General features: G+C 34.6%; 2 protein-coding genes across 5 annotated transcripts in view; both read right to left on the bottom strand.

Annotated features, from left to right (window-relative positions):
- The window catches only part of esyt2b (extended synaptotagmin-like protein 2b), an 860,030-nt gene that overhangs the window by 497,068 nt on the left and 335,668 nt on the right, over positions 1–27,294 (bottom strand). The gene's annotated exons all lie outside the window — the stretch shown is intronic.
- Positions 3,658–25,762, bottom strand: tbc1d14 (TBC1 domain family, member 14). Of its 3 annotated transcripts, none has more exons than XM_005166439.6 (15): positions 25,525–25,762; positions 25,138–25,248; positions 20,245–20,959; positions 17,511–17,637; positions 12,887–13,005; positions 12,567–12,649; positions 12,097–12,214; positions 11,541–11,647; positions 10,338–10,424; positions 10,063–10,157; positions 9,895–9,966; positions 7,295–7,423; positions 7,107–7,216; positions 6,756–7,014; positions 3,658–4,021 (listed from the first exon to the last, which is right to left on the bottom strand). In XM_005166439.6, exons 2-15 carry the CDS (start codon positions 25,193–25,195, stop codon positions 3,965–3,967), a joined length of 2,136 nt encoding a protein of 711 aa, XP_005166496.1. In that variant the 5' UTR covers positions 25,196–25,248; positions 25,525–25,762; the 3' UTR covers positions 3,658–3,964. The 3 variants fall into 3 exon arrangements, with proteins under 3 accessions (XP_005166496.1, XP_683181.1, XP_005166497.1); XM_678089.10 differs by having other exon boundaries at positions 25,138–25,243; XM_005166440.6 differs by lacking the exons at positions 17,511–17,637; positions 20,245–20,959; positions 25,138–25,248; positions 25,525–25,762 and adding an exon at positions 14,426–14,864.

Here is a 27,294-nt window from a genome sequence, read left to right as displayed (position 1 = left end):
AGAGAAAAAAAAACAACTTACAGGAAACATGTCTTGTGGTTATTTCAATGCATTTCATCTATGACTCGCCTTATTCTTAGACTAGTTTATTCACGCTGATAAATAAAGAGACAGCAGGCCATCAATATTTACAACCATTTATTTGTTTATCATCTGTACAGACACAACAAAGCAAAGGCAGCATCGTTTAATAAAAGACAAACACGAGACATGATCAAGCTGTGTGATTTCATGCACAGTTTGCACTTGAATGCTCATACAGTGAGCATATGGACCCATAAAATCTGGTATTAAACGGTTTTGATGAGCATACATATACATGTATCGACTATGGTCTTCTAACCCGCTTCAATTACGACATGAGCAAATCACTAACATAAATACAATAAGTCACAATACATTACTGCGTTAATCAACATTTCCTGTGCTCTTGGACAACATGATCTGTTTTTGACTGTGCACACGCAAGTTTTCACAACATAACATGAAGTTAATTGTATGAACAAGTCAGCTTCGTCATTACGGTTGAAGAGATGGTTCACCTAAAAAAATTAAAAATAAATCCTCTGTCTGCTCATACACTGCCGAATCTCTTTTAAAATGTAAGTTGATTTCCATAGTAGGAACAAAAATACTACGGAAGTCAAGTTTTTTTTTTTTTTTTCAACTTCCTTCAGTATATCTTCCTTTGTGTTTAACTCAAACAGGTGTGGAAAATAAGTGGAGGACGAATAATGATGATTTTCATTTTTGGGTGAAATCCCTTTAAGATTGTCTTCACTGCTTACTGAATATGAAGTCAACAACAGGGATCCGTTCTTCGTATGTGGATTACTTAATTAGCTGGATTTGGTTACTGATGATTTGACATGATCCAGGATAGTTTCATTCTTTAAAACTCATCATGTAAACAGGATTAGATCAGGTTATTTCAAGCAAAGGTAATGCTAAAAGCCCGTACCGAATGCTGATATTTTCTTACAGTAGTAAACTTTAGATTAGATACACTTGGAGAAAAAAATGCATATACACATTTATAATAATAAATAATATTTAATATTAAATAATTATTGATTATGTGTTTATATACATACAAGTAAAAATATATATATATATATATACACACACATATATATATATATATATATATATATAAATATAATTTGCACAATGAAAAAAAAAATGTTAATCTGCAATTGAGGATCGATTTGTAATTGTAATTGAGGATCGACAGATCTGTCCTTCACAACACACAGCGCAGCGATCTCAGATCAGTTCATCCAGACATTTCAATCTGATTTCCGAACTTTTTTAAAGAACCAAATTAGCCAGAGATCAGTTATCAAGATCAAAAGATCCAGGAAATGTCAAATCATCTTAGATAATTTAAGCGAGGTACAAAGAACAGACCCCAGGACACAAAAATGTTTTTTTTTTTTTTGAATTACAAAGATTTGGAATTTAACATATATTTTTTATTAAATAAATCAAACCCATTAATTAATCGAGTTCTCATCACAGTTCATTTTTAAAATAGCTGTAAAGAATCAGTCTATTAAGTTGAGGGCAACGAAAAACTAGAGATGGATTATTCAAACAGCCAAGAATGCATAAGGAACTCCGGGACTTGAACTACAAACAAAACACGAAACAGCAGAGAGAACATTAAAGACAGTGAAAAACTATCAAGAGGAAAAAATGTGCAAAGCAGCTTATTGCAGTATAGTGTGGTTTAAACCACAAAAAAGGTGGGAGGTTTTCCTTCGATCACAGTGATCAAAAAAGCAGCAAAATCTCACCACATTATCTTGATAATATCTGAACATAGACTCAATATAAGGGTTTACAACATACACATGCATTCAAATAGTCTTTGGAGTGATTTCATAGATTATTTATGCATTCAACAGCATATGGGTCAAAGATATATAGAGTTAAAGTCTGAATTATTAGCCCCCCTGTTTATTTCCCTTCCTAATTTCTGTTTAACACAGAGAAGACTTTTTTCAACACATTTCTAGACATAATAGTTTTAATAACTTAATAACTATAAAAATAATTTCTAATAACGGATTTATTTTACCTTGTATATATAAATAATATTTGACTAGATATTTTTCAAGACACTTTTATAAAGCTTAATGCGACATTTAAAAGCTTAAATAGGTTCACTAGGCAGATTAGGGAAATTAGGCAAGTTATATAGCTTAACGGGGCTAATAATTTTGACCTTAATGTTATTTTATGAATTAAAAACTGCTTTTATTTTAGGTGAAATAAAACAAATAAGACTTTCTCCAGAAGAAAAAATATAAGGTAATAATTCTGACTTCAAGGTTTTAAATAAGTTTTGTGGGGGAAAAAAAGTGTCAAAATACATTTCTCTAAAAATGAAACACTTATTAGTGGTGACAATTAAATAGTGATCAAACAAAATTTGATTATACTTTAAATGACTAAAAACTGATTTAAAATACAGTTAAATCATATTTTGGTGCTGCATTAATTGTAAATATGTTTTTTTAAGTGGGTAATAATATATTGAAAACTAAATTACATTTTAGTCTTACATAAGTCATTGTAAAAATGTAGGACATTCATAATTTGTTACTTTAAATATTATAACATTAATGATAAAAGTGCAGAACAGCTTTTTTCCTGTTCATTACAGTTTTAGACGCCTTCATCTTTGACCCAAATGCATGCGCATTTACATATACACTCTCACCTTTAGAGAAATCTTTTCCCCTCGTACAAATAATAATGACTTGTACCATTAATTCCAATCAGTATAATAAATAAGAATTTGGATGGTACACTGTCAAATAAAAAAAGTGACAAGCGCTGTTATTGCTTTTATAGTGGTCCCATAAATTAGGCCGCTTAAGTTCTTTTACATAAAACATGCAATGACTGAAGCAGTATAACATGGTATTTCCTCAAATCCATAGGTTTTCAATTCAATTTTAAATCTCAAACTAACGCAGTTTTTAACTTCAAAACAGACTTGAGACTAGTTTTTCTGTCATTACGAAGACAATATGAGATCAATCAAAAGTGTTGAGATGAGCTGTAGACAGAAAGCCACCGTCATCTCTGAACAAATCCTCCTACTCAGTCTTCTTGTCAACACTTCAACCACCATGAGAACCAAGCTGCACCACAACGCAAAAGCCACACTCATTGCTGCATTATACTAGTCCTGTCATCCTGTCGATATGAATCCAAGATACACTTCAGAGATGCTAGTATTCCAGCATGCTAGCCAGCTTTTAGACTGGCACAACTTTTTTTTCCAATAAGAATCCAGTAACAAACACCTCAACAGCATTCACTCAGATCTTTGAGAGATGAAAGAAACAGAACACAAACACACAGGGAGAGTAAGAGGTAGAATAAATGATGGTTCTTGAAAAGAAGCTCAGATTAAAAAATGTGCAAAAAGTTTTTTTTAAAAGTGGTGAGATTCAGACACAAAATAATATCCTTGTGATCTGTGTGCCAAGTATTTTAAAGCTCAAAACTGAGATTCTATGATTTAAGGACACTCAAGGGGGTAAAAAAAACAGTGCAACTCTGCCAAGAATCTCATTTCAAGTCACTATGTTTCAGCAATAAAAACAATGAGAAAAATAAAAACAAGCTCAGAAAACCACAGCAAAACATACATTATTTTATTTCTCTTCGATGGAAATGTCACATTTAAAAGACAAAAGGATGAAGCAGAAGAGAAAAGTTGAGGAGGACAGAGACATGAAATAGTTCAGAGCTTCACAAACTTACATCGCCACATTGAATTGAGAGTTGGAGTGTACATTCACAGGATGTGTTGCTTTCAGTCTGCAAGGAAGAGGACACGTACAATGGGTCTCTGATGTGGTCCAGAGGTCTGCAGGAAGTGCTCACTGTCAACATGAGTTTGTCTCTTAGTCTGTGCTGGAAGAAAGGACATGAGGAAGCATCCTTAGCGTTTCAGTAGTGGACTGCCTCGATCTTGTCCTTTCTGCAAAGCCTGAAGAACCTAGAAATATGAGCGAGAAGAAAAGGCCCATAAGAATCATCAGAAACAGAATCAGGAGCCAAGTATGGCAGCAGGATCAGGCCATCTGCAATAATCAGCAATTAAAAACTATGATTTTGGTGGTTGAAAAAAACCCCAACATAAATTATTAGTCTGAAAAATGTTAATTGCGTTAATTATATTGTATCAAATTAACTCAGCATGGTAAGCACAAGGTGATATACAGTGCTTATATAAGTACACCTCATCTTTTAATTTTATACTTTTAACAGGAAACTATACAATATTATATTTGTGCATATACATTAGATTAGTCAGTACTGAAGCCAAATCTGGAGCTTATCTAACAAAATAACTTATGATAACGGTCTAAAAACTAGTACAGCCAAATATTTGTGTTACAGAAAAAAATGTAATGCACATTTTTTTTAAAAATAGGGGGAAAATTTTTTTAAAAATAGTTAAATTTTTGCAAGTTGTAATTTTTTTGCAATATTTTGCTTAAATTTAACTGTATTATCTTTCTATTTCTAAATATGTTTGGTGAATAAAATATTATTTTAATAAATATATCCATTTAATAAATGTGTTTTGTTTAAATGCACCAAAAATACATTGCCTAATGCCTATATTCACTGAGTAATGGATATAAATATTCATTTCCAAATTATGTGTACTTAATTATGCTGAGCACTTTACATACAAAGTTTGGTAAATTGTCAAAGATTTGCAGGTATACACAAATGAGCAGTTCGGCATCACGCCCGCAATGGTTTTTGATGTCTACAGAGATGAAATCTGTCATTCGCAGACATGAATTTTGATTCATGATTTTGATTTTTTTTTTACCAGTTGTTTTGTATTATAGAACTTAATAATTAATGTTTATGTTTCTTTAAACATATGCTTTTACATGATGATTCATGTTTTAATATGGAAATTATTCATAAAATTTCTTTGCCTTTCCAGTAATATTTATTTTCATAGATATTGCAATAAAGAAGTTGTCCAACCCTTATGTACCTTTTTTATGAGAACAATTGTGTACCTTCACTTCAACTGTACCATAAAAGGCAAAGAACAATATTATAAGAGGTCTTTTCTGTACCATATAAGGTACACGTTTTACTAAAGGTACAATCTGTTCCTTAAGGAACATTATTTGTATGGCCATGCAACTTTTTCTGAGAGTTTAAGTAAGTTACAGACTTAATACTACATCAAAACCATGCTAAATTCTAGCATATGCATGAAGGTGTAAAAAAAAAATAATAATTTTAATAATTTTGCAGACTTTCTGCAAAAATGCTTTAAATGAACAAAATTAGAGAAACATTTCAGGTTATATGCAGGACCCTAAAGATAACTTCAATACTTTTTAAGACCTTTTCCGAATATTTTAAGACCTCATTGTCACTTTAAGTTCTAATCATTATCAAACCTTTCACTTAATAAACCGCTGTTAATAAACAGCTGCAGTTAAATAAATCAATGGAGCACAACCATGCAACAGAACTCAAATAAGCTTGGAAGAAACAAAGCTTGAAAGAATAAATTACGCGGTTGTTTTTGGCAACAGGCTTCAGCCATTGTTTAAACTTATCTTTCTCCATCCAAGAGTGCGCAAACTTACATTTTCGCATTTTGCATCTGTTTTGCTCTATGGTTTTGCTCTATTGTGCGTTTGTCGCAAATTACGTGGCATCACCCGGACAGAGGAGCTTGGCCCAAACTAATCACGTGGATCGAGCATGACGTTGTTAATATTAGGAGGAAAATATATATATTTTTGCTTTTTTTGGAGTAAAACACTTTGGATATTGCTTAAACAAAATTTAAGACCTCGTAAAAACACAATTAAGACTTTATAATCAAATACCTTTTAAGGGCCTTAATTTTCTCATAATTATTTTATCAACTATTATTTATTTTAAGACCTTGCAGACACCCTGAATTAAACGGTCTAAATATTTCTGAATTTTAGGGTGGATTCACACCTGCAAATCAGTTTGTTCATTGTTTTTGGTGTGGAAAAATTGATGTGGTTTGCTTTCACACTGACCTTTAAGCAAGCGAACCAGAAATTGTAAACTAAAATGTGTGTTAAAAATGTAAACACAACCAATTGTGTGCTAAAGTCAGACATATATTAGATAAAAATTCCTGTCCATAACACTACCACTGCTGTAGCTCAAGTTTTTGGTTTCAATGGTAGACACGCACAATATAGAGCAACGTGGTCATGAAATGTACATTACGCATATTTCAGTAATAACCGTTGATTAGTAACATCAAAAATGTAGAACAGCCAAACACAGCAATCCCTTTTTCTTTTATCCAAAAATAAAACATGTTTCAGATCTAGAATTACGGTATGTTTAGCAACAGCAGACGCCATGGGTGCACAACTCAAACAATTGGACTCTGATAACTCAAAAGGCCATGGCTTTCTGCAAATGTGTCAGATCGAGGTCGGATCATATTCACACCTTAGCCTTACGAAAATAAACCATACCAGAGCTTGAAAGTGACAACTTTTCAGCTAGTATTGGTTTGTGTATTCTGTATGCACCAGCATGCGATTGAATTTAACTTGCCTAAAAGATGCACACAAGAGTAAAACGAACATGAGTTTGATAAAAAAGGCAGGTGTAAATACACCCTTGCATTTACTTAGCAGGTACACACAGGTATGTGATGCATTTATGTGTGATTGTTTTATAAAGATGCGCACCTGTGGCCATTTCTTGTTCTTGCTGTTCATGTTGATGGTGGTAATGCTAGAGAAGATCTCCTCAGCAGAGATGTAGTCCGGTAGACGCGTGAGGAACTGAGCAATGTGGATGAAGTCCATGTGTGTGAGGATGTCCTCATAAAGCCGCAATATACCCAGTGCAGTGCGGAAAAGAAACTCCTCACCGTCCCGACAGAACACGTCCCATACACGACACGCAATGTCCAAAGGGAGAGATTTACTGTACAAGGTGAAGATCCTGGACAGGCAGAGGCATGATAAGTAACTCACAAGACTAAGAAACAAGTTTATTAAATTAACTTTTATAGAAACAAAAAGCATCCGACTTACCAGTCGATTAAATAAATATCAGAGGACAGATTGTTGTTTTTAAAATGTGCAAAAAGCTTTGGTAGATTTTCTTCAAAGAACACTTCAAATGCCGCAAAGTATGTCAACATCTAGGCAAGAAAAACAAGCAAATGAAAAATCTTGTCTAAGTAATATGGTCTTAGAACTTCACAACTGCTCAAACTCACAAGGCTGTGGTCCACTCTATAGAAAGCCATTTGACAAGGCTTGTTCAACAAATTAGCAAATGCAATGAAGGCATCAGCAGTGTCCAGGTTGAGGATCAACACAGCTGCTATAAAGGACATTCCCTGCACCTACACCAGAGAACAGATGAGAAAGAAAATGACAAACATGAAAAGTGATCTTTACAAAACTCAAGCATATACTTTTAAAAGCATGCTTTACCCCAATAATGTCAGATCACTGCTGCCTGATGGATTGTTTTTACTAGGGTTGAGGATCATTTTGCTTTTGTTATGATGCAGGTGCTAAACATTACTGGTACCAAAATAAAAAGAACCACATAATGATTCCGGATGACATTAAAGGTGCAGTATGTTAGTTTGACACCCAGGGGTTGAACTAGATATTACATACCTGGATCAAAACACACACAAGTGCAGATTGCCAGATGGAGGACCAACAGGAGCAAGCCTGACTATCAAGACTAAACGCTGATCTAAACTGTGTTTTAAATAAAGGCAACGACATGCTTTGGAAGAAATATTTTTATATTAAAAGGAGTTTTTGTCCCAACATGCTTTGAGTGAATTTCTGACTGAATGAATAAATGAAATAAGCAGTTTTCCAACCAGGCAGCCTGTGGTGCTGAAATATAATTGGCTAATTTGGTATTGGGTGGGTTAAAAAAACCAAAACAAAGAAAGCCATTCCAGCACGTAACCGACATTTTCAAAGCAGAAATACTGACTTTAGCATTGTTTTTCAGATAAACAAGAATCTTCACTTGGCATATTTCTTAAATAATTGCAAACATATTATGATATTTTTATGTTTTAAAAAAGTCAAAAAATTGCATACAGCACCTTTAAACAACATATTATTCTGAAAAATGATAATCACGTGTATTTTGCTCAAAATGTTCATCATGATTAATAATGACAATCATTCCTCTGGCTAACTTTTTTTCACGTGTGTATTCCTATTGAACTTCACAACTACAAATAAAAAAAACAACATGTACAAAACAAGTTTAAAATAGAGAGGCTTCTCTGACAAGTTTTTTTTCTTAGCTGTAGCAAATAAAATAAATGATCTGAAAACAAACAAAAGATCTGAAACTTTTAATTAGATTTTTTTTCTTGTAAATGATAAAAGTTGCATCAGATGATGAAAAAGAACCTGAATCCCCGCATGAACAGGGCCAAAAAAAGTGTTATTACAATGGAATTTAAAATGGAAAACAATAAGAATTAAAATCAATGTTAAACCATGTTAAAGACGTTTTGGCTAAAAACACAAGCCTGTCAACTTGATTAAAAAGTAAAAACTGACAGGGAGTGCTTCCTTTCTGTTTGTTCCGTCTACATGACTGATAAAAGCATCCGAAAAAAACAGCTGAATCGCCAACGCCATCTCACCTCAATTCGTAACTTTTTGATTTAGTGGCTCTGCAAATATTTGGTTAATTTTGAAAACAAATGTGGTCTGGTTTAGTAATGTTAGTAATGCGTAGCCTATAGTTAAATGCAAAGCTCATTAGCCCGCTGACAACAGCCACATGTGATGACCTTTAAGGTGGTTAATGAGGTTTGTAGTGTTACCGGAAGCTTGGACTGAAAAAGAGAATTGTTTGCACAAGACTTGCACCTGATCAACATCACATTCCTAAAATAAACTGATAAAATCTAGACACAGTCAGGTCTTTCTTGTGAAATGGTACAATCCTTAAACTCTGCCCTTTGAAGAAACTGCTATTTATACTGTAAAATCACGATATTTATTTACTGATCGTGGGTCACAAAAATGATCATCGTGCTAAAAATGATTAACTGTGCAGCCCTGATATTAATTCACAATAAAACATAAACCACCTAACCCAACTAAAATAATTAAATACCTGTTAAAAGTTCTTCTCTTCTTGTTCATCTTGCAGATATGCTGACCACATAATGCTGTCATTAATATATAAAACTAGCATTGGAAAACTTAAAGTGACTAAACAAAAAAATAAATAATTTATTTCTTCTTACTAGAAGAGTTTTGTTCAAATGCTAACAATGAAAAGTAATAGCACAGTACATACATATATTCTTTCTCACCAAGGATAGTTCATGCAACTTCATTTTAATAGGTAATACATATATCAAATAGTTGCATCATAAGCGTAGAGGTGTTAAAACGACCTCAGATGGAATAATGGAAAAAAGTAGATCTTAATTTAACATGTAATTTTTGCAGTGTGATAATGACCTTTACCCCAGCACTGAGTGGAGGAGTAGGTGCGAGAGCTCTTTGGCCAGTCGCTGATAATGCGGTTTGTGAGCAGGATGTGGAGTATGTTCTCGCATCTGCAGCAAAATTAGGTCTAACACTCTGCTTCTTATGTGCATAATAGTTAAAACACTACTGCTTGCCATACCCCAGCAAACCAGTTGTACAACACAACATCTCTGTCAGTTTTACACTCTCAAAATCTCTTATACGTGTCAATACCGAAGTAAACTGAGGTTAATGTTAAGTCTCAGAGAGGTTTTACTTGTAAACAGTACTGTGGTGCACAGCATGTTTAAAATAATCATCACTTAAACAAAGTAGTACTTACATAACCCACATCGGGACGATAGCAAGTGTAAGCTCCCAGAATGCTGTGCAATACATCATGGTATGGGCCCCCCTTGAAATCAATAAAAAAAAATTTATTAAATAAAGAGATAATGACCCCAATTGTCAGTAGATGATATCAAAGACCAGAAAGAGAAATACGTCCTACCTTTTGGAATATACAGAGATTGGGAAATGTTCTGGAAATGTCTAACTTGATTAGTTCTAGACTGGCCTCTCGATCAGCATGAGACAAGCCTGCATCTAAAAAATGAGCAGTAGTTAAATGAGTAATGAGTTCAACAGAAAAAAAAAAAGTTAATAAATAAACAAGCTTAAAAAAATAGAATGTACTATATTGGATTTAAAAAATAATGAAACCATGCAAGTTGTGCTTAAGTTTTAAAATGTTAGAAAGCTGAAAAATAGAATTGATTAAATCACCTTCACTTTCAGTTTCCACAGCAGCTGTTGGGGCTACAAAGGCATTCCACTTCTCCTTCGCTCTTGCCAGGCAGATGTCATACAGCTCTGTTATAAACGTAAATGTAAATATCAGATTCTCATTTCCTTTCCAATGACACCCTCTTGTGGTACAGTATGGTTATTACATGTAACTGGTTTTATGAATCAAAATTTGGGTCATGCTATTTTAGGATATCCTTGTTACAGTCTAACCAAGCAATGAACGATATTAATGAACTATACTTATCGTTACTGTCTGGTTTACATTAAGATAAGGGTTAAATTTAGGGTTAGTTAAATGCAATCATAAATAATTTATTGTTATTTCTATATGGAACGTGTAACAATCCAACTAAAAAATTGATGTGGTGTCACCCAAAAGTTTCATTGGAGATCTGCTAAAGTAAAGTGTTAACTCATCTCCAAGGATTGCACCCATATATTTACTAAACATAAAATGCATGAACAGAATGCATCATATGTTATATATTGCAAACCTGTCCATCTCATCAAGAATGAGTTCATATTCAATATTTGAAACATTCTTACTCGTTACTTTACAAAGCTTGATATTTTAATCATGATTAGTGATCATGCAAGTTAAGCTCATGTTGCCAATTTAAAGTAAAAAAATATATGCACGTTTTTGGTAAAAAGTAGGAGAAAAATTTAAATAATTAGCTCTTTTGGAGAAAAAAAAAACACACAAAAAAGCAATATATAGAAGTAGTTTATAATTTAATGTAATAAATTATTCCAGTAATTTTAAAGAATTTTTCAGCTTCATTACTCCAGTCACATGATCCTTCAAAAATCACTCTAATATTAATTATTATTATATTGTTATTATTATTATTATTATTAATGCAATAGTAATAAAAGCTAAAGACTGGAATAATAATTTTATTTGAAACTACATGCAAAAAGAAAGCAGTTATTTAAAATTTCAATAAGCATATAACACCTTAACAATTTTTTTTTGCATTTAATAAATGCTGCCTTGATGAACAGAATAAAAAACACATGAGAAAAAAACTGATTCCAAACTTTTGATTGGTCGTATATATTTTATAAACTATTATAATTATAAAATGTAGCAATTTATTTAATTAATAAATCAATTAAATTCATCCTTTTGATATTTATGAGGTCTGAGTGGTAAAGCAAACAACACATTCATACCATCTGTGATGTTCAATTCATTTCCTATTGCCAGACTCCAGACTTTACCCCTCACACTGGGTGGCAGACCCTGCCACCATAAATCCCTCACCCGCTTCGATGAACACCTGGAATGGTGTGGAAAAGGACAAAGTCAAAATCCAAGTGAGTTTAAGCTTAGCAGAGTGAAGTAATTTCACTTCAGTATGCATGAATATACTGTCTATTTCTCAAACCATATTTTTACATTCTTTTTTATATCTACTTTTATATTTTGTATAATTGGGACAAAAGAGAGATTATAGGATATAACAAAGCAGAAAAATGGTACATTGTTAAACTGGACCTTAAAATGTTGCAAGCCAGATTTAAACTCAATTCAGCACACAACAGAGACATTCGTGGCTCTCACTAAGTTTACATCAATCCGTCCATCACTTGTCAACTATTCTGTTTACAAAGTTTTTCAGCTACTCTAATCTATTGAGGTTATTCTTTACATGGAACATCAATAAATGACAAACGTTTTAACTATAAATGTGATAATATCTCTGACACAGTCTCCACTTTAACTCACATGCTTTGCCAGTTGGGTAATATCTCCTGACTCCAGGTGAGAGCAGCATTGCCAATGCTTTCCTCTAGTTTACACCGGTCCTCCAGCTGTTTCTTTCGTTTCTGGGCATCTTTCAGCTCTGGACAGAATCACAAGTGCACAGAGTGAGAGGCAGAATAGCAGTGAAATGGAAATCTCTGTTAAAAGGATTACATTGAAGCTTTTACAACAGCGCCCTCTAGAGCACAAATTTTAGGCACACAATGAAAAAAGGATCAGTCAAATCTATTTAAATGAATGGCATTACTATATATATATATATATATATATATATATATATATATATATATATATATATATATATATATATATATTTATATATATATTTATATATATATAGACTGAGCCCAAATGTTACTGTGATGCTGCTTAAACTGTAGATCTTCAGCTCAAACACGCGCAGAATAGCAAAAGCACATCAAGCAAGTTACCTCTTTTCTTGGCTTGAGCCACCATTTCCTCATATTGTTGTCTGTGTTTTTGGGCTTCTTCCTCAGGTTTTGCAGGAAGATTCCTGAAGATTAATACACAACAACAGTCAACACATGTACACGTTACTGTTTGTAAGAAAAGTTATCATCTTATCCCTAAGTTTTAATTAATAATTCATAATTCGTAGCAGGGAATACTTTGCATGCAAGAGGAAAATTACTTAATTTTGTCCAAGGAGAATGTAATGCTTTTTGTCTTTTACCCATAATACATAAATGAGAAGAAAATAAAACTGATAGTGGTACAGAAAAACACTCACGCTGGACGATTCTCAAGTATAAGGGCTGTGGTTGATAGAGGCTCAAAGTCCAGGTTCTTTCTTACATTCTTTTTGGGAGATGTGGAATTGCTTGTGTGTCCACTCCTTCTTTCATATTCCTGTCAAAATATTAAATAAGCAATCGTAAGTTATTAATAAATTAAATAAGTATAATTAAAAGCAAAAAAAAAAAGCATTTAATCATGGAAAGAGGAAACAATTCACAGATCTAAAAAGCATATGTTAACAAATAGTCTAAAGAATAAAAACACACAGTAAATTCTTGATTATTAAATCATTAAAACAGGATATAAATATGAATCCTTTATATGATTAAAATAAAGTTAAAAAGACAATATTTTTCCATTCTCATTCTTAATATAAACTATATATTAATATATTATGTAGTGGGGAATGGCAAATGGCGAAGCGGGTAGCACAATCGCCTCAGAGTAGTTTTTTGTGTGGAGTTTGCATGTTCTACACGTGTTCGCATGGGTTTCCTCCAGGTGCTCTGGTTTCCCCCACAGGTCCTAAGACATGCGCTATAGATCAATTGGGAAGACTAAATGGTCCATAGTGTATGTGTGTGTGAATGAGTGTGTATGGATGCTTCCCAGTGATGGGTTGCAGCTGGAAGGGCATCCGCTGCGTAAAACATATGCTGGATCAGTTGGCGGTCCATTCCACTGTGGCAACCCCAGATTATAAGCCAAAAAGTAAATGTATGAATGTATATTTTATGCGTATTGGAGTATTGAGATAGTTTGAAGTATACTAATCCATCATAAAAAGACAATCAATGCATTTCAAGTCTTTAGACATGACAACATGGTCAAGCACCTAAATGTAGCAGTTTTTTTATATCCAGCTTTTTATCACACAACACACAACCTTTTTTATCACAACCTGCCCACATGGAAGCAAAAGTTGCCAAACCAGCAGGAACTGTGAAAAATATCAGCCTTTGCGAAAACAATGTCAGCATGGGCCCAAATGAAATTGGAACAATCTACTGTACTGTACTGTTACAATATTGGAGTTTGCTTTAAAAATATTATGTCACACACTGTACAGCATGAAAAAAAAAAAAAAAAATCTGTGCTCCTAATCATGAATTGGCATGTTTACATGTAGATTCAGTTTCAATTCTAATTCATCAATATAACCCAACACTAATAATAAAGATAAGTTGTTTTATTTATGCAATCCGATAGCATACGCTATCGCACACTGAACTGACAGAACATAAATATTTAATTTGACCCAACACTGCACTCTCTCAAGAGATAAAATCAGACCAAATGACCCACATTTAAACTATGAGTCGAATTTGTAAAAGAAAATCTCATTAATAAGATCAGACAAGGAAAAAACTTTAACTCTTAAAGTGGAACAGCAAACCAAAACTCACAGAATCTTTCTCCACATTATTTCCTTCCCATTATTGACCTCATCCCCTCACCTTTTCTAAATCATATAATAGAAAACAATGAGAGGAAGAAAGGCGAATTATAAGACCAGATAAACTCAACTCACCATGAACGCCGCAGTGCTGTTGAGACATTCAGAATCCAGCGTTTCAGACACTAAACTCTATCATTGCTGTCTCCACAACTATAAGCTTAAGTGCCTTCCAGACAGAAAGCCAAGGCACGGTAGCAGTGGAAGAGTGCAAGGAAAACGGGACACACCCTGAGAAACAGTAGCATGATACTGTTGTGCTCCTGCTCTTCTGCTGTTATTGCGGTCGCACTCCTGCTAAGTTACTTGACACTGTTTTTCCTTGCCCCCTAACTCTCCGTTACCCTGTCCTGACAAACGTGCACCAATCTGGGAGGGCCTACATCAGAAGATTGCCGAGGATCAGCTCTCGTCTCTTGATCCTGCTGTGTCCATATGTGTGTGTGCTAATGTTACTCGTCATCAACACACAGTGCTGAGAGAGCATCCATGATTTACAGGCAGCCTTACTAATGGATTCCGGTTATTATGAGCATGAGGCTTTCTGCACTGCAGTCTCATGTGATCGGTGTGCTCTGTGATCCGCTGTGCATGCCTGAGTGATGTACAAAGATGATGAATAATCTGCTTTACGTGGCTTGTGTGTCATAAGATCTCATGAGATCCCATTGATTAAAGCGAAATGTAAATAAACATCATAAACAAGTGGTCAAAATGATGAACTTTTAAAAATCCCTTTGAAAAAAGTGAAGGCAGCAGGCAGAATGAGGCGATGTTTAAAGTCAAAAGCACTGATGCAGAACAGAAGGAAATCATTTTAGGTTCATAGCAAGTCATCTCTTTCTATAAGCCACTGCTCCAGATCCTAAACAAACCAGCAACTCTAAACCGGTCATCCAATACCTCAATCTTCCATTACAGCTGCTGAGAACAAAAAAAGAGAGATAAAGGCAGGAGTTGGATGTGCGTGTAATGTAGATGGACATTGGGAGGCTGAATCAGGGGGTTCAAATTACCTAAAGCACAATTGCAGGCTTCTCTGCACACTGGAAACAAAGACCCATTCACAAATAATTTCTTCATAGCACTGCAATGTAAAGCCATGTGACCAATTCTTGCATAATGATATAAAAAATACTTCAATACTTATCAGAGAAAAGGTTAAAATAACCACCTGCATGTTTATTTATCAACAGCAGCCTAATGATTGGTGAAAGAGAAACTGGTTATGATTTCATTAGCTCTGTTTCACATTAAAAATATAGAGAAAAACTGTCTATTTTATAATAATTTGTATACCCGTCTATGTACTAAAATGCAATGGTGCTAAACAAATCAAAGTCCATACATGAAAAACAATGTAAGGCCAATGCATAAAGCCAATGTATTTTGCAATATCAATTTGCTGTTGAATATCCAATTAAAAAAAAAAAAGGCAATTAAAGGTGTCAAATCATGTGTTAAAAAATGCGTTCCATCTTTCAGGTGTCCTAACCAAGACCATTAAAGTTTTTTCAGCTTCATTACTCCAGTCTTCAGAGTCACATGATCCTTCAGAAATCACTCTAATAATAATAATAATAATAATAATAATAATAATAATAATAATAATATATTATTATTATTATTATTATTATTATCATCATCATCATGAGTATTATTAATAATAAAAGTAATAAAAGCAATAATGACTGGAGAATAATTTTATTTGAAACTACATACAATAGGAAAGCAGTTATTTAAAATTAATACAAATTTAACCATTTAAAAAGATTCATTTAATAAATGCTGCCTTAATGAACATAATCATTTTCTTTAAAAAAAATACAAATAAATTAAAAAAAATAAAAAAAAAGACCCCAAACTTTTGACTCGTAGTGTGCATGTAAATTAGTCTCTTTAAATGCAACAACAAAAGACTGCAGGGTCTGTACAGATCATGCCTCAGATACTCTGGCCGCAAAAAAAAGATCTGCATTCTGAGCACACAGACATAAACCAAGCAAAAAAGGATGTCAAGTGGCGAGTAATGACTCATCTGAGTAATAACAAACATAAAAAAAGTTGCCTTTTACATTAGTTGTCAAACAAAGAAACACACGATCAAAAAATGTTGCTTGCATCTGTGAACGTTAACATCTGTAGAAGAAATGGCATGTGAATAGGTATATCGCATTAGTGAAATGGCGTCTCTTCAACGTGGCAAAAACAGCACTAACACAAATCAAGGCCCGGCCCCACAGGATATTGTGACAAATAAATTCAGGATATTGTGACAGGACTAAAACTGAGACGTTTGAGGAAGTTTACATACATTGCCTACTGTCCCTCTGAATTGAAAAGGAAGCTAAATATGTAAAAAGAAGAATATGACCCTTTAACACTTAGCCATAGGAATGTATAAACACTGTTTCTTAACGGACTTCACATGGTTGCCAAATACTGATTAACATTACAGCGATAAATATTCACACGAAAGGTGGAATTGTTTAATTGGAGCAAATCATCAAAACAATCTACCAAGAAAATGTTACATTCCTTTTTTTCTTATACTAAAAGAAAGAAACCCATAATAAAAAAATCCATTCTGCTATCTCTGCATCAAAGCAGAGTGTTAATAATCGCTTTATGTGCAACCTATTAATACTTCAACTTTAAGTGCCATTTCTTTGGTTAATATCTAACTGTATATTTGCAGAAGTTATGGGTGGAAAGTGTTACCCTGGCCTGCACACTTAATGTGAGCTTAACATCAACTTTGCTCAACTCTAAATGTTTCTGAAACATCATCTGACTGGAATTAGTAAACTCTGAAGTAAAAAAAAAAAAAAAAAAAGTAAGCATAGTTAGAAGCTGAATAAATCTCCATTTTGCCTTACTTCTGATCTAGTGCAAAAATCTTTAAAAGGAGCACATCAGACAACTTGCTTGATAAAGAGAAGAGGTTGTTAAAAAGGACTTGGCATTACATGGGTTGACTATTCAACTAGTTAATGTCATGCTCAATGAAGGGTACACTGCAAATAGCTAAAGATGCCTCTGAAAACAGAAAATATACTTCAAAAATTTTGACTCAAACTTAAAACATGCTAAATTAAAAGTAGGTACTTTGGACTCCTGTAAGATCTTGTATTGAGTGGAGATCAGTCAGTAAACATACCTTTTGTAGTTTCCTGGAGTCTTTGGTTGGAAGATCTTTATGTGGAACTTTACCAAACAGCTTCCACCCAGGCTCTCTCTGCCCTTCTAGTGCACCAGTGTCCTTCATCCTCTTAGCAAAAAGACCCCTTATGAAAAATAGAAAAGAAATCAAAGTCAAAACAGCACTACTCTATACTGAAAATGAACTTTTATTATTTTTGCACCGTTTAAGCAATGCAAAAACAGTGAAAAAATTCAAAACAATGAAAAATTCAAAAAACACTATAGTGGAAGTCAGCCAGAAGGGAAACATTGGAGCAGTATTAGGATATCTGGTAAGAGCTTCAAGATGCTTATTTTCATTGTAAATATGAAAGGGCAAGCAATTCTGAAAGATGGTCCACAAAATCAAAAATATTTGTTAACAGTGCTTTGAGTGAACTGTAAAGCTGAGATCTAGACTCCCGACACTGATGAGCTCTATTAAGAATATGAAAAACCTAAGCTACTTAATACCTTTCGAGAACTTGACTCCACACAATTCAGTGGCTTTCTAAACCCTTTGGATTCCAAATGCATGTGGCACAAGCACATGTGTGTTTCAGCAGCACTGACGCTGAATGAGGGTGATGATGAATATGGTGGAGTGAAGAGCTGCAGATTATTTGTGCACATTACTGCTAAATTCAGTGATCAACTCTGCTTTTAGTACTTAATCCTGTTCTGCACACACTGAAGAACTACTCTCATTCCTGTGTAATAATCAAGGAATTTTGCTGCTGTACCCTGGATGCAGCAGGCACAATAATATTATGAAAGTAGTTTCCAGTAATTTCCAACATGAAATGTATTGATTTGTGTGCCGGAATGAAAGTATAGTTCCATAGCCATATCGGCTTAGAAAAAAGCAGCAGTTTTTTTGACAGTCTTAGTACATGAAGTAACTACAGAAGAGTCAAGCTTTAAAAATAGAAAAATTATCTGAACTTTTTTTCATTTGAGCAAGATGCTAATATTCTAATCTAATCTAATTCAATGATCTATGCCAAGATAAGCCAAGCTAAAAGTGCTCCAGCCAGACCAAAAGTTCCGCCAAATGGATTTAAAAACAAAATGGTAAAAAAACTCAACTTTTTACCACTAGGACAGTTTTAAAATGGGCATTTAAATAAGTGGAGTATTCCTTAACGTAAAAACTAAACGTTTTTGATACGCTGAAACATACATCAGAATTGTCTCACTTCTGTAAGTGTTAACCAAGCCATCACACACAATGAAGTGCGAGTGTTGAGTTGTGTTGCCAGATGTAGCTAACAAAAATTAGCAAACAAAAAAAGAAGAGAAAATGTTTCATGGACACAGAAGCAAAATAAAAGATGAAATGCCTACTCGAATAACTCAAAATTCATCGCTTTACAAGTCCAAACAAAGATTTTTATAATAAAGTGGACATAGCAACATATAAAGTGCATGCTTTATAAAGCTCTTTCTAACATGCAGAGGAAAAAAAACTCCTGCTAATGGTTTACTGACATGGTTTACTTTACTTATTCCAAACATATTGATTAAGTAGTGGTTTTAATATTATTATTAGCAAAACACATTGCTGATGATGAGTAGGCCCACACGGAATCTGCACGTGCAGAAATCCACTAATTTCTGCAGATTTTTATCTTATATGCATTTGCTTGTGTAAATGTGCATACATTTAAATTTATTCAGATTTTAAATTCATTTCACTAATATTATTGTGATATTATAATAGTACAATTAAAATGTTCGTATGATTTTTTCCAATCCAGTTTGTTAAATAAAATCGTAAAAATAGTAGATATATTGTACAAGTGACTTGCTTTGTTTACCCAATAAGTGGATCTAATTGGAGTTACATTGTAAACATTAAATAAAAGTTAAAATTTTTTATTGCATATTTTACGTTTTAGTTATGATACTCCCAAAAGCATTCCGCAGATTTTTTACAAAATTCTCTGCAGAAACAGCAAATTATGTCCACAGATGCTGTCTGGCCCTACTGATGAGAGATACCAGCATGCTTTAGTGCTTTTTTAATCTCAAATACTGATTATAAAAAGGAAGAACTTGCCATGTTCACTTAAAGACACTTGGAGAGAGTTGTTGCAGTTATATGAAGGAAACACAGCTCACAGCAATTGCCTTTTTACAACTGTAGGTTCCGTTGTACAAAAAAAAAAAGGCTGAATCTTAAAACAACAAAAAAAAACATAAGCATACTTTTCGAACAGCACTTTTCGAACCTATGCTCAGAAACATCTACATTCAAAAGATTTAATAAAGAAATAAAGAGTGTGGGAAAATATTGAAATGACTGAATAATACTATTACAACATTGTCATAAATGTTATTTTGGTGAGACTCATACAATTATGGCCAAATCAGTTCACAACTTGTTTTGTCCCATTACACTTTGTCGACTAGAGGAGAAGTTTTAGCAGACTGTTGGGTTGGGATTAGAACAATTTGAAGTGCACTTCCAAACTCACTTACACAGTGAAAAACATGTTGGGGAAGCATCAAAATAAAACGCTATCAGAAAAGCAGACCGTCTGCAAATACTCTGATGATTGATAGACAGTTACAGTAACACATTACTGCATCATAGTTTTTAATATCGAAGAAGGAACATCAATATAAAGCATTATCATAAACTGCTGGACAAATCATTGGTTTCTTGGACCGAGTTAAACAAGACTGAAATGCAAATGCTACAATACCTGTTGAAGAAACTGGCGAGTGGACCCAATCTCTTAGGCCGAGCCTCATGTGCTCCAGAGACCCCCACAGGCTGCCGTTGGGGGCTGCTCAGCTTGCCATGCAGGTCAATGGGTGCAGAGAGTGAACTGTCAAACCGATGCAAGACATCTTCATTCTCAAATGTAACAACAGCGCTAGACTCAGATGTAACCATGAAGTCAAGGAAGTCCTCATTACTGACTGACAATGTGGTTGAAAACTCAGTACTTAAACTGGACACACTGCACACCGAAATATCATCACTACGGTTCAAAGTACCCTTGCCAGCAGCGCTTGAGAGCCCGCTTGGACCATAGTGACGTACCAAATCAAAGTCACAACGGGGGAAGGTGGAAGACTTGAGTAAAGATCCATCCGAGATATCTAAGTTTAATGTTGCTGGATTATCATCATGTGGAGGTGGAACCACCAGCTCAGCAATGGTGACTCGAGCGTGAATGTGCTCAGGTGGGTTTATCTCAAGGGTGGGAATACCAGAGTCCTGAGAGCCCAAGCTACTTCGATCCTCTTCACATGTACCGTTAAAGGAAGTAAATGATTTGCAGCTGAGGGAAACATTCGGCGGCTGAGTGTCTGAGGGCACGTGATGGTCAACATTGTTTTGGGTGAGAGGTTTGGAGGAAATCGGCAAACACTGGTTGAGGGAAGAGTTGCTAAATGATGAGACCTCAGGACCTAGAAAAACAAATTGCAAAAGCAGAAATGAGAAAATATGCAGGCATTAAATTTACATGGATGTTTAATCCCTCTCGTTTTAGAAAAACCAAACTACATTTTAGTAATTTAATGTTTCCACCACATCAAATCTAGACTGGGATTAGGATGAGGATAACATCAGCCAATCTCAAGGAACATGAGTGGTTATCGTATGGTATATCGTTTCAGCATAGATATCGCAATATGCAAATCTGCAATAGTCACATCGCAGGTGTGATGCCAAGCAATTGCAAATGAATTTAAACCAATTGGACATAATATTATAAAGTTTGCCACTTTATCCCCTTGTTAAGTATGACGTCACGCGAAGCGGCTTCCGTGTCCAAGGGCTCTATCGAACTGAATGGGGAGACTAATCAAATGGTTATAATAAACGTTTACAAAGCGATACAATAAAAATCACAATTGCTATATATATATTGGAAACATCATTCAATACGTCACGACTTAACAAGCGAATACATTTGCTTCTTAAATTTATATAACAAAGACAATAGAGTGCTATTTCACATTTCATTATTGAATTTCTGTACCTCAATACTAGAATCCTCCAAAAACTATAAAGTGTTGTCTGTTTCATTTTTATATTTGTTCTCTTTTCATCTGTGCTTTAATTTATTTAATCCTGTGTACAGTTGAAGTTAGAATTGTTGCCCCCATGATTTATTAGACCACTTGTTTATTTTTTCCCCAATTACTGTTTAATGGAGAAAATATTTTTTACCACATTTCTAAACATAATAGTTTTAATAACTCATCTCTAATAATGAATTTATTTTATCTTTGCCAAGATGACGCTAAATAATATTTGACAAGATATTTTTCAAGACACTTCTATACAGCTTAAAGTGACATTTAAAGGCTTAACTAGGTTAATTAGGTTAACTAGGCAGGTTAATGTAATTAGGCAAGTATTTGTATAATGATGGTTTGTTCTGTAGACTATCAAAACAATTACAGCTTAAAGGGGCTAATAATTTAGTCCCTTAATAATTTAAAACTGCTTTTATTCTAGCCGAAATAAAACAATAAGACTTTCTAGAAGGAAAAATATTTTCACACATACTGTGAAAAATTCCTTTTACCTCTTACCTAATTGCACAAATGGTTCTTTATAGTGGAAAAGGTTGTTTTAGCAAAAAATGGCTTCTGTTAACATCTTGCATTGCACTGAGGATTATAGGTTACAGTATGTCTCAGAGTCTCATGTACAGACTTAAATCAACCTCTTTCTGTACTTCTCAATCTACATCAGGGGTTTCAACCTGCAGAGTTTACTTCAAATCCTACTTCAACACACTTACCTGTATGTTTCAAACAAGCCTGAAAGACTCAATTAGTTTGATCAGGTGTGTTTAATTAGGGTTGGAACTAAACTGCAGAGCTGCAGCCCTCCAGGAACTCGACAACTAGATTGCCTATAAATATTTGACAGAATAACAGAGGTACTCATAAATCTGTGCTATTAGCCCTCACTGTACTCCATGCATGTCTATGTTCCAGGTAAACACATACTGATAAGATTCAACCTGGGTAAACACTTTCCAGAGTCTTACCTCAATAAAAAAACAGCACAACAACCTTTAGTTACCTCACACTGTATACCAGCTGATCACTACATAACAGAGTGACATCAAAACTCCAAAGCAACCTGAAACCACACTAAAAATGTGACCCAAGGACCTGAGGAAACATCCTGTCAACAACACTCCCTTCAGCTCAACGTCCTTCACATCTGAAGGACAACATCTTCCATCAAAATTGGACCAAAATAGCTCTTTGATTTAATGATGATAGAGGAAGAATGATTGGTGACCAGACGAACAGCCTGAGGACAGTAGCACATTTAAAATAAAGTGAAAAATAGACCACACTCTTTGTGAGACATAAGATTTTCATATTGCACCTCTTATAGACGTATAATAACTATATAATACAGGAGAGAAAAGGAATCATACAAGCTCTACTGGTTCTTCTTCTCCAATTGAATATGGCTTAGTGTGTCACAGGTGTGTGCAAGAGACACAAAAAAGTGCCTATAATCTACAACCCAACACTCGGTTGTATAGAGAACATCTGAACAATAAAAATCTTCAATTGAAAGAACAATCCGTAACTGAACCAGTTGACAGCACAACAATGCATTAATAGACCAACAGCACACACCTTAAACAATACCAAAGCTTTCACAATCTCAGTGGTTGCCCAGCCCAAACATTTCTCATATTTAAAGAATTATCTCTGGTCTTTAATAATAATAATAATAATAATAATTCCTTACATTTATATAGCGCTTTTCTGGACGCTCAAAGCACTTTACACAATGGGGGGAATCTCCTCATCCACCACCAGTGTGCAGCATCCACCTGGATGACGCGACGGCAGCCATTTTTGCGCCAGACCGCACACCACACACTAGCTGATTGGTGGAAAGGTGGACAGTGATGAAGCCAATTGGAATGGGGATGATTAGGAGGCCATGATGGACAGAGGCCAGTGGGCAGATTTGGCCAGGATGCCGGGGTTAAAACCCTACTCTTTTTCAAAGAACATTCTGGGATTTTTAACGACCACAGAAAGTCAGGACCTCGGTTTAACGTCTCATCCGAAAGACGGCGCTCACTGAGCAGTATGGAGTCCCCATCACTATACTGGGGCATTAGGACTCACACAGACCGCAGGTTGGGCGCCCCCTGCTGGCCTCACTAACACCACTTCCGGCAGCAACCTAGCTTTCCCATGTGGTCTCCCATCCAGGTACTGACCGGGCGCAGCTCTGCTTAGCTTCAGTTGGCGACCATGTGAGAGTTGCAGAGAGCTAGCTGCCTTTGATTGTTAACCTGTTACTGCAGAATTAGATTACTTTTTTTCCAACTAAACTCATAAACTACTTCAACTCACAGAGCCACGAAGCAGATCATAAACTCATAATTCATGTATAACACTATAAGGAGGATCCTCTCTGAATCCACAATCCTTCATTAGGCAAGAAAAAGTGAAGCTGGTTTATTTGTAATAACTGTGCTGATGCTTGACTATCAGGTTAAACATTATATAAAAATAAATCACTGAACAAGAAGTATTATTGTATATTTTCCAGAGCTGAGTAGAACTTATTTATTTCATTGATACTCAAGCTAAATATGAAATTCTAATTACACTTAAACAGTTAATTCTAAATATGTGCAAAACAAGAATAAAAACTAACTCCGCTTAAAATTTGTAATGCTGTGATTCACCTGATAACTGGATAATTTGATTACTCAAAGTCTGCATGAATCTAAATTTTTATTAGTGCTACTTTGGTATTGTGACCTATTTCAAACTGCTGTGGAATATTGAATAGAGTTTTATATTAGTGCTCCTCCTCGAACTCTGACTTGACTAATGACTAGGAATCGTTAAGGAAATTCTGCCCAAGCCATCAATCAGACAAGCTAACTTTCTAATTTTGGCTAAAGATAACAAAATTAATTTGCACAGATTATCTGTTAATACAGATAACAGACACAACTATTTATCATTAATCATTTCTACTTTTTTATTAGAAGTATAAGGAAATGTTGTTATTTAGAATGTGTCTTGTTTATATTATTTGTACTACATCACATGACTTTAGTCATTTTCATACGCAACAAGGCAGTGAATCATAAGAAACGGGAAGGGGATTGATAGATATTTTTTGGACTGTTATTTGTAACAATCTATAGTTTGAAGCTTGGAAAGGTTTATGGTTCTTTCATTTGAAATTTTATTGCATCCTGACAAATGAAAAGTAAACCATTCTGTGCCCTACCCTTAGGGAAAATGGTGGAGAATGAAAAAGCAAACTGCCATTACACTTTTTTACACAAGATTTGTATTTTTTGATTTCATAAAAATTTCAAACTAAGATTTTTTTAAGAGTATATCATGAGATTACACTAAATAACTGATTACACATCTGAGCATGGTGAACAGACTAATCAAAATGATTCTAATACATAAACTTTTATTTTCTGTTTGGCATCCTCTGTTTAATTCCATGTTTCAAGAACTAACGTTAGTGATGCACAACACAGTAATATTAATAGTGATGTAATTATTGTGACATTATCAGCTTAACTGTTACACACATAGCGTTAAAATGAACTTACCATCGTTGTTGTGAGTGTTTATGTTGCTTTCATTGGTCGAGTGCTCTGCTTCTGCCATGTTCCTGCTGCAGGTGGAAAGACGTGTGTGCGTCCATCACCTCCTCACCTTTACTCCAGTAAACAATACATTAAACATTACTATTATCAGTCTAACATTTTGATACTGCTCGATTTTACCAACACGTCTACCGGTCATTCATCACCTAACACCTAAACTTCACTCAAACACACAACTTTTCGCCGTCTTGCAGGTCTCTTCGCTCTTTGTTCAGGCGACATTCAACTTTTATAAGAGACTGACTGCAAATGGCTCAAACTATAATCAAACTTTGCGCACGAGTAACATTAACAGCGCGATAGGAGCTAATGTAAAGTAACATTTCTTACCTGTTGTGACGCTGACACCGCCATTTTAAAACATCCTCACCGATGTGAACATGCCAGAAAAAAACACGCGAATCGATGAATTCACCTGCCGTACGACTGAATGGAGCGCTGCTCGGCTTCAAAACAAAGTCAAAAACTATTACCGTTTCCGCGTAAAACGTCAGGGGACGTAAAACACGGTGATTTAAAGTGAGGCAGAGCGTTTGGAAACTGTTAAGGCATATTGCCGACTGTCAGTAAATCAGGAAGTGACCTCCAGTGCCCTATCAACACTGTACACACAGCGCGACGCGATAAAACTACTACACGGCTGCCCACAGCACGGTCCCTGATAGTTTGGTCGCGTCCGTGTGAAGGTAAAGTATGTTTAGCTATGAATAGGTTTTTGCTTGTTTTGCTAACTCCGAGTAATAAAACCGGAGGCGGTATTATTATCAGCAACCAGTTGCCAGACTGTTGCTATAGTAACTAATACAAACCCTCAAACCTGCAACAGGCTGATTAAAGAGAACGTGACCCATTCCTCACACCACCTTTACCCTACTGTAAAAGTTCCAGACTGGTGAGTGCTAATAATAGCATATTTCATCCACTGCATCATATGCATTCTGCTTCAAACAACAGTAGAGTGCACCTGTTTTTTACCTGTCTAAAGTTTAACTCAAAAATTACCATGAAGTTTAATGTTTAGTCTATCAATTTGGATTATGCATCCATCTATAACTGAATTTTTGTAGCTTGTACAGGACACTTGTAACATTTCATTAGGTCTTATCTGTGCACTAAGAGAAAATACTGTGGATACTTTTTTTTTTTTTTTTGTCAAAAAATGTTCTGTCCTGGAAGATCTCTTTGAGGTCACACACACAACACAAAAATGAGAGGTTGTCCTATCCCAGCATGTTGGGTTAATGTTTCAATTAAATTTAAATTACACTTTTTAGTCCAATTGTTGGGTATATGTCCATATCTGACCCGATGTTAGGTTAGGACAACCCAGCATTTGGGATTTTGTTGTGATTTGTGCACTTTCCCCGGTCTGATTTTGTTACAAAAAGGTTGGCTCAACATCAAAGCTTTACTTAGAAAACCAGTATGGCAAGCCATTTTAACATTTACAGGCCTGTCTTATATCACAGGCCTGTAGCTAGGGGGGGGGGTTCTGGTGGTTCGAAAGACCCATCCCCCACTGATAAAAAGTCCAGAATTTGTCCCATACATGTGCTCATTTGTTTTACTTTGAGTACCATATACTCTATGCTATATAAAATAAGATTTGTATCACTATTATTATAATTACTACACACCCGACTACACTAATTTACACAGACTTATATTAAATAAGTAACAGTAACTAATGGATACTTGTAATTAGTATCCAATTAAGAAACAATGCAATAAAAATTATAGGTAAAAGTATCTTATGTTGCCAGTAATATCTAACAAATACTATCGTGATTTAACAAATGCATACTACTGTATGTAATGAACAAGTACTAGTCTGCAATACACCTATTTTCTAAAAAATAAATAACTATGCAATCAGTACTTTACAGCAGTGTTTTACAGTTATTACCTATTAAGTACCAGTGTTTCAAATAGAATAAATTACTAAAATCCTATAGATATAAAAACTAGCATATTTAAAAAAGGCACTAGTACCCAAGGAATAAACACTGCTTAAAGTCTTTTCTCTTAATTTTTAATTTTTTTTTAACTTGGGGCTAAAAACAGTAGCTTGGTAGCATGATTAAACATTAAAATAGCTTG

This window comes from Danio rerio, chromosome 7 (genome assembly GCF_049306965.1).
Source record: "Danio rerio strain Tuebingen ecotype United States chromosome 7, GRCz12tu, whole genome shotgun sequence".
Taxonomy (NCBI): domain Eukaryota; kingdom Metazoa; phylum Chordata; class Actinopteri; order Cypriniformes; family Danionidae; genus Danio; species Danio rerio.
The sequence above is the reverse complement of the archived record's forward strand: the minus strand, read 5'-3'. Positions and strand labels throughout refer to the sequence as shown.